We start from the raw sequence: 12,733 nt of genomic DNA, 5'->3' as shown, positions 1-12,733 counted from the left end.
GGACAAAAACAAATGCATAAGTGTGCCCACTCCTGTTTTACACCTTGGGCAAAATGTTGAATATTTAGAATTGATCTTATACAGTCTCTCTGGTATAAAGTAGACCCTATGTAACATTTTGAATTGCATCAACTTGTGCCTTGTGTTAAATGAAAGACGCTGAGCATCTAAAAAGAGCTTTCCCCATTTCTCATCCTCAAAAATGGGACCATGGTCATCATGCCACTTCATGCAAGCTTTCAGAGGTTCATCATTCCCCAACAGAGCTTGAAGACCAGAGTACATGTAGGAAATGAAACCTTTTACCCCTTTCCTTTCCATGATAATGTTTTTAACAAGGGGGTGCATTGAGTTTTCAATATTAGTCAGGTATGTCAGGAGATCGTCAGCAAATAAGTTTAGTTTGTATACATGTTTATCAATACTGATACCCGTTACGTTTGGGTCCTGTCTAACTCTTTCTACAAGAGGTTCAATTGCCAGTGCAAACAGCAGGGGGGAGAGAGGACATCCCCGTCTTGTGCCCCTTTCTGAAGCAATGTAATCAAATAATGTATTATTTGTGTATATTTTTCCTTTCGGATGTTTATATAATATTTTTATGAAATGTATTATTTCAGCTGGAAACTTGAATGCTTCCAAAGTTTTGAATAGAAAAGGCCATAGCAAGGGCGCACAATTGGCCCAGCTTCGTCCGTGTTAGGAAAGGGTTTGTCCGGGGGACCTTTACTTGGCTCATCGCGCTCTAGTGACTCCTTGTAGCGGGCCGGTTGTCTGCATGTTGACTTCAGTCATCAGTTGAACGGTGTTTCCTCTGACACATTGGTGCAGCTGGCAACTGGGTTAAGTGAGCGTGTGTTAAGAAGCACGGTTTGGCGGGTCATGTTTTCGGAGGATTCTTCCGAGCCTGTTGGAGAATTTGCAGCAATGAGATAAGATCGTATTCAGGAAATTGGGGATAAAAAGCGGGTCAAAATGAAATTTAAAAATGTCCTATCAAGACTTTTGCCATTCTGTTGCTTATGAGTTTTGTTACTATTTTATTGTTGCAATTTATTAAATGTATGGGTCTGTAATTTCAAGGGTATTCTCCAGATTTTCCTGGTTTTAATATAACTGAAATAACTGTTAGATACATGGGACATGGAAGCACTGAATTGAGTGATGTGCGTTGTCAGTTGAGTAAATAGGGGAGATACAGAATATTAAATAAAATGATATGGGAAAGCTGACCATCCATGATGCTTTTCTCCACACAATTGTTTTAACAGTGTCTAATATTTATTTTTGAGTGATTTCCGTGTTTAGTGATTAAGATTTTTATCTGCTTCAGGGTTATTGAGTCGAAGAAGGCTGTAAGATCAGTCCAATTCTGGTTTATATAGATTTTCATAGAATATTTTAAATTTTTATTATTTGCCTTGCTATTTCTAAGTAAAGCATTTGTATCCTTATCTTTTAAAATTATAACTGGTTTGGTGTGTATTCGTTTTGTGAGGACTGCGAAAGGATTTGCAAGGTTTGTTTGCCATTAAATAGTATGCTTTATTTGAGTTTAACCTGTAGTTGTTGGCTCTCTTCAAAAATAAAAGGCCATATTCCTGCCTAAGTTCAGAAATTGTATTATCATCTTTACCCTGTAAAGATTTTGATGGGCTTTTTCCAAGATAGTGATTTCTTTTTCATGTTAAACTCAGATTTAACTTTAGCTGAGTATTATATATTCATTCCTCTAATGTACGCCTTAAAAACATCCCAAATGATGTCAGAGGTCAGCTATTCTCTGTTCTCTATGTCTACATTTGTAGCTCTTGCAGGAAAACCGCATCTGCTGACAATCTCTTTAAATGTTAAAGAACCATGCTTTTTTGCCATCATGAAGCCTGTGCACATTCCATATAATAAGGTGGATTTTTATTGACTTGTATAGAATAGAATCAAAGTTAACATTTACTGTTCCGTCTGTTATGGTAGGACCAGATAAAACATTTTAGCAGACGTCACATGAGGGCGGTGGACATCACATGGATATGGAAAAGTCAGAGTATGAATACATATTGCATACATTACATATATAAAACATGTGAACATGTAGGCTGAGTAAACATTTAACAGAGAACACACAAAAAAAAAACAGAAAGGAGGTACTTCTTTGTTCTTTGATGGGCTATGCCTTTTTAGGACTTTAAAGATCCTACTCCTCCTCTAATGTACCAAGAATCTGTGGTTTATGTCATTGTAAATACATTGAAGAAAGACTGCCACTTAAATACAGTGGTCAGTTTGTAACATCTTGTGAATTAAAGCATAGTGGCAGGTGGGGCTCTATTTGGGGAGAGTGGGTCCACCGAGAGACCGAAATGAGTGGAGGCACCACACATACCTCAGGGAAGTGTCTGATGACCTCAAAGCTCCCCTGTCCTGATCCCTCGGATAGAGCCCATCTCCACTCTCGCCAATAACCATCATTTGATCTTAACTATAATGGCAAACAAAGAATAATGCTGACTTGACATCCTCTCCTAATTTGGCCAGGGTTTCCTGGGGTAACATGTAATCTCTTAAACCTGAAGGGCTTTTGTTACAATTACCACCCGCTATGGGTTTCATTAGGTAAAAAGAAACATTAAAGAACATTAAATAATCGGCATTGAATCTTGAGCTAGATGTCTGCATGCGACTGATTTATTCATCCAGCTCCCGCCTACACCAGCAGCTTTTCATACAACACCGCTGGCATTCTTTTTTGTTTATTTTGAAGGGAAAAATATACCCCCTTTTTCTCCCCATTTAAAAAAAATCTTGTCTCATCGCTGCAACTCGCCAACTGGCTCGGGGGAGGTGAAGGTGGAGTCATGCATCCTCCGAAACATGACCCGCCTAACCACGCTCCTTAACACCCACCAGCTTAACCCGGAAGCCTGCCGTACCAATGTGTCGGAGGAAACACACAACTGGCAACCGGGGTAAGCCCGCAGTCACCCAGCCCGCCACAAGGAGTCGCGAGAGCGTGATGAGCCAAGCAAAGCACCACCGACCAAACCCTCCCCTAACACGGACGACGCTAGGCCAATTGTGTGCCATCCTATGGGACTCCCGGCCACGGCCGGTTGGAAATAAATCTGGTCTATAGTAACGCCTCTAGCACTGCATGCGATGCAGTGCCTTAGACCGCTGATCCACTCGGTAGGCCACACCAGCTGGCTTTTTTAAATAGCCACAGATTCCTTCCAAACCACTCATTGTTGAATTTGCGATTTCCAACTTGTTGTGTAATGTGTATGTCCAATGACTGATGAGCACCGATATGTTCTATTTTTAATTTCTCTTCATATGACAAGGATTGAAAAACATTTGCCAGTAGATTGTCGCCGTGGTTCATGACGATGACTGCTTGATAGCTAAGATTTTGAAAGTATGATGTTGACATGATCAGTCCAATCAAAGCTACAGTAGATATAACGTGATGCGACGTCATTTTATCTGTGGCCAATGACCTTGAGCCTTCTTGGATGGGCACCTCAAATGTAACTCTATGGCAGCGCCCAAGGGGCTTGAATACTTGAGCTCTCCCCGTAGATTTTGTGGTGATGTAGTGTCCCCATGACTGACCGAACACTGAGTCACGGCCCAACTAGAGAACATTACCAAGCCCTACGCTCAGTATTTTCCGCTGGCCTACCTACCCTGAATGACGGGTTGGCATTGCAGTGGTGTCAAACTCATTCCACAGAGGGGCCTAGTGTCTGCGGGTTTTTGTTTTTTCCTTTCAATTAAGACCCAGACAACCAGGTGAGGGGAGTTCCTTACTAATTAGCGACCTTAATTCATTAATCAAGAACAAGGGTGGAGCGATAACCTGCAGATGCTCAGCCCTCTGGAATGAGTTTGACACGTGATCTACACTGATTGAAGTGGATTTAACAAGTGACATCAATAAGGGAATATAGCATTCACCTGGATTCACCTGGTCAGTCTATGTCCCTCAAACGCCACTCTGGACCTCGAAGCCTGTTCCACTGCTTGTTTTCATTGTTCCCCTCTAATCAGGCACATCAGGTGGGTGCAATGAATTATCAGGTAGAACAGAAAACCAGCAGGCTCTAGACCTCTTAGGGTAAGAGTGGAATACCCCTGGTCTATGTTGTGGAAAGAGCTGGTTTTCCTAATGTTTTGTACACTCAGTGTAGGTTAAATTACCAGACATTCTCATGTGGCCCATTATATTAGGCTATCAGTACTGGGCTATATCAACAAATAAGCTAGACGTAGTTTAAAGAGAGCCGAGTTGGAGAGACTTGCATTTTCTCTTGAGCCACGTTTGATAACCAACCTTTTTTACGAGTGGGACAATTTCCAGGTGGAGACAAATATGGGTGATCAATATCATTTTTGCCCTCAGAACAGCTAAGTTTGTTGCGGGCATGGATTCTACAAGGTGTCGAAAGCTTTCCATAGGGATGTTGGCCCATGTTGACTCCCAATGTTTTATCAAGTTGGCTGGATGCCCTTTGGATGGAGGACTATTCTTAATACACACAGGAAACTGTTGAGTGTGAAAAACCCAGCAGTGTTGCAGTTCTTGACACAAACCAGTGTGCCTGGCACCTAGTACCATACCCCGTTCAAAGGCACTTAAATATTTTGTCTTTGCCATTCACCCTCTGAATGGCACACATACACAATCCATTTCTCAAGGCTTAAAAATCCTTCTTTAACCTGTCTCCTCACCTTCATCTACACTGATTAAAGTGGATTTAACAAGTGACATCAATAAGGGATCATGACTTTCACCTGGTCAGTATATGTCACTGAAAGTGCAGGTGTTCTTAATGTTTTGTACACTCAGTGTACTAGGCACATTTGATCTTGCATGCCCAACTAGGAGAGGTAGGCTACTTCACTTGAAGCAGCAAATTCTGAGAGAGTGAATAATGTGACAAAGATGTTTTCTTAATACAATTGGTAGGCTAATGCATACAATGCCGTTTCTAAATCATCTGCTGGACATCCCAACAGCAGCATGAAATATGCTGACCGCACTGCAATGATCTCTGTTGTGGCTGCAGCCCTCTATCTTGAGCCTTGTTACAGTCTATCACCTTTAACGGGCTTTAGCTGTGGTTTAGTGTAACGTGTTACAGTTACCACCCATAATGGTTGTATGAGGTATTGTGCTGGGCTTTTGAACAAGGTCCTACTGCTCAGTCAAATGAACCAGAATCAGATGGGAGTTTCAACTATGGTCCTTGGCTCCCGCTGAAGCTACGTAGTTTCCTCCCTCTAAAGTTTGAACTTAAGGGTTTTCACCACCATTCCCCTACACCACATTCACACCAGGAGCGTCTACCAGTCACAAACATACACACGTATCAGTACATACTTAGGCATCAACTGGCACATGGATTTGGAATTTATTTAATATAGTAGTGTTGTGGATCCCCTTAACTTTCCAGGAAGTTATACAGAATTTTCACAGATTGCATGAGAGCAAGGAGGTTTACAGCTTTATTTTCCCAAACAAAAATACAGATATTCAATACATGAGTGCAATTGTCTAGAGATACAGTTTCTGTGTAAGTGGGTTCATTTGAATAACTTTAATTCCATTATAAATATTTTTTCTTGAATACTAAGAATATCAACACTAATTTTCTATAAATGTATACAGTGTAGCTAAGAAACTTCTGAATATCAAGCCATACTGAAAATGTGCCCTATACTACCAATATATTACATTTGTAGAATTCATACTCTTTATTGTCCATAATAATATTACCATGCTGTTGTTAACTTTTCATTCTCAGTTGTCTTTCTAAATGCTGATGCCTTCCTTGCAGTTAAGAATTCCAGATAATTTACCCCACCCCACCCCCACCTCACTCACCACTTAGGGCCACTTTGCTCTGAATTAAATGTACATTTGTATATGAGCAGATTTATGATTTAGTTCATCACTAATCTCAATAAATGTAAAGTGCAGTGGTACCCTCTCAATAGTCACTCTCACTTCCTATCCTTTCTCTCTGCTGCCAATATCAAGACAGCTTATAAACAGAAATAAAATGATCACAGAGTTGTCTGTATGTGGTTACAGTGAGCTCTCTTTTACATTGTGGGTCACCTTGAGTCATTGGTTAGAAAATCCGGTTGCCAGTGCAGACTTAGAAATACAAAGAACCAAGTAGACGTTGTCAGTTACCCCAAGATCTAGATGCAACACCACAGGAGGTTGGTGACAACTTAATTGGGGAGAACGGGCTCATGGCAATGATTGGAGATTGGAACGAAATCAGTGGAATGGTATCAAACACATGGTTTCCAGGTGTTTGGTGCCATTCCATTAGCGCCGTTCCAGACATTATTGTGAGCCTCCACTGTACAACACCTACATTTGTTAAAGGATTTAGCCGATTCATTATTGTCCTTTGAGTTTGGCCCACACAATCTCTACAATATCCGACACTTCACAGTGTTCACATTCATTTGACACTGATCTGGTTAGTGGAAGAGCATTTGTGAGATCTCCATGCCTAGATCCAGACACTCTGTGGCATGTATGCATGTGGCACAGACACAGCACTCAAATCCTGGACCTCCACACAGGCAACAGTGGGCATCCAGACACCCACCGCAGCCACAGTGATGGGACGTGTCCAACAGAGGCTCCAGGGAATCAGGCTCACAGCAGCACACTGTGGAGCATAGGGAAGAGCACAGGGACGAGGCACAGACATGGCATCCTTTCCCCGTGGCCAGTAAACAGTCCCAAGGCTGGCAGAACAGACATGCCAAGAGGATGGAGGCACACAGGCCTAAAGGTGTGATAAGACAGGAAGCAGGGAAACATGGATTGGAAGGGCAGAGGCATTTGGAAAGTACAACACTATAAATAAAAAACTAGATTTATACTATCTAAATCTATAAGCAATTAATTGCATCACATTCAGAATAGGCTCTCACCATCTCCTTCCACTTGGAGGATCTGTGCAGCAGATGTTTTGTGGCTGCTCTTGCTGATTGAAATGGATGGCTGTCTCATTTGGCATGGTGGGCAATGCTTTGTGGGGGTCAACTGTGGGGAAGTAAGCTGTGGTTGGGATTTTTCCACCGACCATTGTTGTGCGTCACTCATGTCGTCTGTTGGTAAGGTTATATGGATGTTCTGGTGATGAAATTCAGAATTCTCACCAATAGGAGTTTCTGAATGTGACAGACCTGATATAAAATGAGATCAAGACACAAGTGGTGGTCTGTTACGTTTTCAGCTAATGCAATGTACAGATTGTTTCAATCTTCATTCAAAGTAATCTTCATTCAAAGTAATCTTTTTGTTGGTAATACAGAATAAATAGGTAGCAGGTAGGAGCTCTCATTGGAAGAGACTTCAGTCAAAGATAGTTGACTGTCATTGTGCACCTGGTCTGACAAAGTCAAAGATTCTTTGATTGGGAAGAAATGACCACATACAACATGCAATATTTGTTTCCTGGGTGAGGGGAAGAAAACATAACACATAGCTATGAAATTACAATACACCCAGAAATACTGAACATTCACTTTGAAAGGCTAGCAATCTGTACACATGAAGCACATAAAGTACCTGTGTGGTCCAATCCATTAGGAGCATATTGTGCACTTAGGTCATCTATTACATAGCACAACTCTGATCTCTTTTTATTCACATCTCCAGACTCAAGGTTCCCATCCATGGCATCCGTCATGAAACATTTGTTGTCTCTAAAGCAGCTCAATCAATTTGAAATCTAAAAGGCATGAAAGAGACAAAGGATATTTCAGGTATTCACTAAATTGGTTGGAGGCAGCAGTTTCAGGTACTTTAATTTACAATCAGGACCTGGTGGAAATGCACAGATATGCAACAACTAGCATAGTTAATATATTATTAATCTACATTTTGAAAAAGACTTCTGGATACTGGCCAGGATGAGGAAATGCTGACATCCTTATGAAAGTATAAGAGCACACAATTTGCCTTTGCTAGTAATCAGCAAGGGTTTGAGAGTTCTGTAAGTGTAAGAATTGACCGTCACATCAGCACAACCCCCTTCCCTGGCCAAGAGTCTCTTTTGAGGTACGAGTCTTGACCACCAGGCCCCATATATGGCCCCGATCAGCCAGCAAACTTAATCTGTGCATGTCATTGATAAATACAATTTAAAAAAAACATGTATTCATTGTAGTCAAAGCAAAATGAATTTGCTTTGACTACAGTGAACGATAGAGTAGAATCCACATCACATTCAGAAGCAATTCTATTTTCATCTTTTTAAAGACATAATCCCAATGTACACTAAATGAAATATTAAAAAGCATATTGGTTTTATCAAATGCATAGCAAATATATTTTACTTATTGTGAATCTATTTCTAAATAGATTGAGAATTATTATTTTTTGTACGGGACAGCAGTAATCACACACGGCAATGAATTTTACTAATAGATTAATAAAAACTTTGCAATGCAACCACTGTAATTACATATTCTGCAATAATGAAATGTACCTACATTAGAAGCCTTAGCATGGATAGAAGCTCTCTGGCATTGTAGTTGAAAGTGGATACAGCCTACTGTACTAACAACCTAAACAACACCGAGGACTACCTCTCCCGTCCCTCCCATGCTTCTCTCCCTGGTGTTTGTTTGTATGTGTGTGTGTGTGTGTGTGTGTGTGTGTGTGTGTGTGTGTGCGCACTTGTGTGCGAGAGAGAGAAGTGACTGATGAGATGAAATAACATAAAGTGGGATTAGAGACTAATATTTCTAGATAATGGATTCAGAAACAATATATGGGGTGTAATGCTGCTATCTTGAATGTTACCCAGCCAAACAAGGTAAAATGTTTTACATTTGAATGCACCTGATTAAGTGACACATTGATGAATCACCGTAGGAGATTGACTTGACTGCACAGGTGTTCTGTTTGAAACTGACAGCATGTCGGTTGAAGATTCTTACAAAGAATGAGAATGGGTGGGCTACAGTGGCGAAAAAGAAAGTAAACAAGAGAAGTAAAGTTGCGCTGGAAATGAGGAAATCCAAGTCTAGTCTAGATGTGTTTTTAGTCGGAGTGAGGGTTCTAGACAAGTGTTATCTGGGAGCAGTGTGCCTATCAAGGGGGTTAGCGCATGAAATGCATGCAGATTAAATACACGAGGAAGTAGGTGACCCGTCATTTGACCCATATGGTGGATGGACTGAATAAATTCACTTCATCCATACTTTTGTTCTTTGATGAAGAGTCTCCCATCTCATTTAAAAATAGGGGTTATGAAATACCCTTAAAGAGTGACTGCCTTTAAAAAGCAACGAATCCATTTGAAAACGGCCTATGTGTGTCAAGTCCTGACCTTAGTTCCTTTTTTCTGTCTCTATTTTGGTTTGGTCAGGGCGTGAGTTCAAATCAAATCAAATCAAATTTTATTTGTCACATACACATGGTTAGCAGATGTTAATGCGAGTGTAGCGAAATGCTTGTGCTTCTAGTTCCGACAATGCAGTAATAACCAACAAGTAATCTAGCTAACAATTCCAAAACTACTACCTTATAGACACAAGTGTAAGGGGATAAAGAATATGTACATAAAGATATATGAATGAGTGATGGTAGAGAGCGGCATAGGCAAGATACAGTAGATGGTATTGAGTGCAGTATATACATATGAGATGAGTATGTAAACAAAGTGGCATAGTTAAAGTGGCTAGTGATACATGTATTACATAAAGATGCAGTAGATGATATAGAGTACAGTATATACATATACATATGAGATGAATAATGTAGGGTATGTAAACATTATATTAGGTAGCATTGTTTAAAGTGGCTAGTGATACATAATTTCCCATCAATTCCCATTATTAAAGTGGCTGGAGTTGAGTCAGTGTGTTGGCAGCAGCCACTCAATGTTAGTGGTGGCTGTTTAACAGTCTGATGGCCTTGAGATAGAAGCTGTTTTTCAGTCTCTCGGTCCCAGCTTTGATGCACCTGTACTGACCTCGCCTTCTGGACGATAGCGGGGTGAACAGGCAGTGGCTCGGGTGGTTGTTGTCCTTGATGATCTTTATGGCCTTCCTGTGACATCGGGTGGTATAGGTGTCCTGGAGGGCAGTAGTTTGCCCCGGTGATGCATTGTGCAGACCTCACTACCCTCTGGAGAGCCTTACGGTTGTGGGCGGAGCAGTTGCCGTACCAGGCGGTGATACAGCCCGACAGGATGCTCTCGATTGTGCATCTGTAGAAGTTTGTGAGTGCTTTTGGTGACAAGCCGAATTTCTTCAGCCTCCTGAGGTTGAAGAGGCGCTGCTGCGCCTTCTTCACGATGCTGTCTGTGTGGGTGGACCAATTCAGTTTGTCTGTGATGTGTACGCCGAGGAACTTAAAACTTACTACCCTCTCCACTACTGTTCCATCAATGTGGATAGGGGGGTGTTCCCTGTGCTGTTTACTGAAGTCCACAATCATCTCCTTAGTTTTGTTGACGTTGAGTGTGAGGTTATTTTCCTGACACCACACTCCAAGGGCCCTCACCTCCTCCCTGTAGGCCGTCTCGTCGTTGTTGGTAATCAAGCCTACCACTGTTGTGTCGTCCGCAAACTTGATGATTGAGTTGGAGGCGTGCGTGGCCACGCAGTCGTGGGTGAACAGGGAGTACAGGAGAGGGCTCAGAACGCACACTTGTGGGGCCCCAGTGTTGAGGATCAGCGGGGTGGAAATGTTGTTGCCTACCCTCACCACCTGGGGGCGGCCCGTCAGGAAGTCCAGTACCCAGTTGCACAGGGCGGGGTCGAGACCCAGGGTCTCGAGCTTGATGACGAGCTTGGAGGGCACTATGGTGTTAAATGCCGAGCTGTAGTCGATGAACAGCATTCTCACATAGGTATTGGGGTGGACAGTCTATGTTTTGCATTCTAGGTTTTGTTCTTCTATGTGTTTGGCCAGGTATGGTTCCCAATCAGAGGCAGCTGTCAATCGTTGTCTCTGATTGAGAACCATACTTAGGTAGCCTTTTCCCACCTGTGTTTTGTGGGTAATTATTTTTCTGTGTGTGTGTGTGTGTGTGTGTGTGTGTGTGTGTGTGTGTGTGTGTGTGTGTGTGTGTGTGTGTGTGTGTGTGTGTGTGTGTGTGTGTGTGTGTGTGTGTGTGTGTGTGTGTGTACGCACGCGCGCGCATTTCGGTTGCGTCACGTTCTTTGCTGTTTACCTGTTTGTTTTTTGGTTATTTCACTTTCATTAAAAGATGTGGAACTACATACACGCTGCGCCTTGGTCGATTTATGACAGGGAGTTTGAGGATAGCGAGCGTGACAATGTGGCATCAATATAAGTCAGAAACAGTTATTCTAGTGTCAAAATTTACTACAACTTGTTTTCTTATAATGTCAGTATCGTCTAAAATGACGTTTGGAACATCCGTGTGTCACAACGGGTAAATGAAGGTTTGGTTTTGACTTGACGATGTCCACTTGACCACCAACATGAGGTGAACAGCTGCGCTGATTGCTCTCTATGCATAGATAGTGAGACAGACCTGCCCAGAAGCTCTGACTTTGTTTACTTAAGACAACACATTGCATTTTTTTTTAAACTTGAGAAATACTGCAACAAACACCTTAATTAGATGCAAAATAATGCAACTAAAACATTCTTGGCAAAAACTTCAACATTAATTCCAGATTTCTTGAGTTACCTTAGATTAATTCTAGGGATTTTAAAGAAGGGAAATAGGCTTCTGCATCTAGTGTCTCATGTGAAACAAACATCATTAACCAAATGCAGAATCGGTCAGGAAACACACATCCAAGACTGAAATTTCATTTTTCTGATGAGCAACAGAAAAGCACATGTGCTAGTCGGTGTGTTCAGTGGCTTTTTAAGAGCTTTTGTGCATAAACCCTTTCAGTGTCATAAGTGCAAAAGATTTGTTAATGTGGCAAGTGCATGCATACAGGAAGAGTATTGAGTGCCAGCGGAGGTTATACTGTATGTTGCAATTGTGGTGACGAACATGCACCCGAATTTCCTGATTGCCCTGTTAGGCTGAAGTAGAAAGATGTCACAAGAGTAAGGGCTGGTCAGCATGTCTCCTATCTGGAAGTGAAGAAAAGAGTTGAAGGAGTGAGTAATGTTGAGGATGCAATGGTAGTAGAGCCTGCACCAGTGAATGTTTCTAGGCATCTGAGGGATGTTAATATAATCCATGTTAAAAAGGTGGACTTTGTGTCATTTATTGCAATGGTCATAAAATGATCAGTGTAAATAGAGAAGAAATCAGAGAAAATTGGTATCAGCTGAATGTTTTTTAGGACTAAATGTTTTACAACTGAGGCCTTGCAAGGAATCCTGTTGAAGAATGTTCCACCCTCACAGGTCCCTGAGCCTGTTGGGATGTAATTCGAGTTGGACTGTGACTGAAGGAGAGGGATGATTTTTTTTGAATGTGTCGATTTTTCGAATTTGCATGATGTCTCCAGCCCCCCCCCCCCTTTCCCTTTCGTGCAAATAATTGTTTTCTATAGTTTCCTACACCATACAGTAGGTGCCGGCAATAGACCGTATCGTTGTAGTCTGCCAATAGACCTCAAAGAAGAAGAAGAACCAACTAATGGCTGGAGGAAAAAAGGAAGCGTGATTGTTGGTTTGATGAAGTTGGTTGAAAATGGAGGCGAGTAGTGTGGACGAAATGGAGGAAATGGAGCAAAGGTTGGAGAACAA

At 41.7% G+C, this 12,733-nt stretch overlaps 1 protein-coding gene across 1 annotated transcript; it reads right to left on the bottom strand.

Annotated features, from left to right (window-relative positions):
- Positions 1–5,495: 5,495 nt before the first annotated feature.
- si:dkey-245f22.3 (uncharacterized protein LOC492819 homolog) lies at positions 5,496–8,636 on the bottom strand. Its single transcript, XM_024428444.2, has 4 exons — positions 8,530–8,636; positions 7,604–7,766; positions 6,964–7,218; positions 5,496–6,815 (listed from the first exon to the last, which is right to left on the bottom strand). The coding sequence occupies exons 2-4, from the start codon at positions 7,722–7,724 to the stop codon at positions 6,502–6,504; spliced, it is 690 nt and encodes a 229-aa protein (XP_024284212.1). The 5' UTR covers positions 7,725–7,766; positions 8,530–8,636; the 3' UTR covers positions 5,496–6,501.
- Positions 8,637–12,733: the final 4,097 nt, after the last annotated feature.

This window comes from Oncorhynchus tshawytscha, linkage group LG07, assembly GCF_018296145.1.
Source record: "Oncorhynchus tshawytscha isolate Ot180627B linkage group LG07, Otsh_v2.0, whole genome shotgun sequence".
Taxonomy (NCBI): domain Eukaryota; kingdom Metazoa; phylum Chordata; class Actinopteri; order Salmoniformes; family Salmonidae; genus Oncorhynchus; species Oncorhynchus tshawytscha.
Note: the sequence above shows the minus strand (reverse complement) of the source record. Positions and strands in the feature narration are given on the sequence as shown.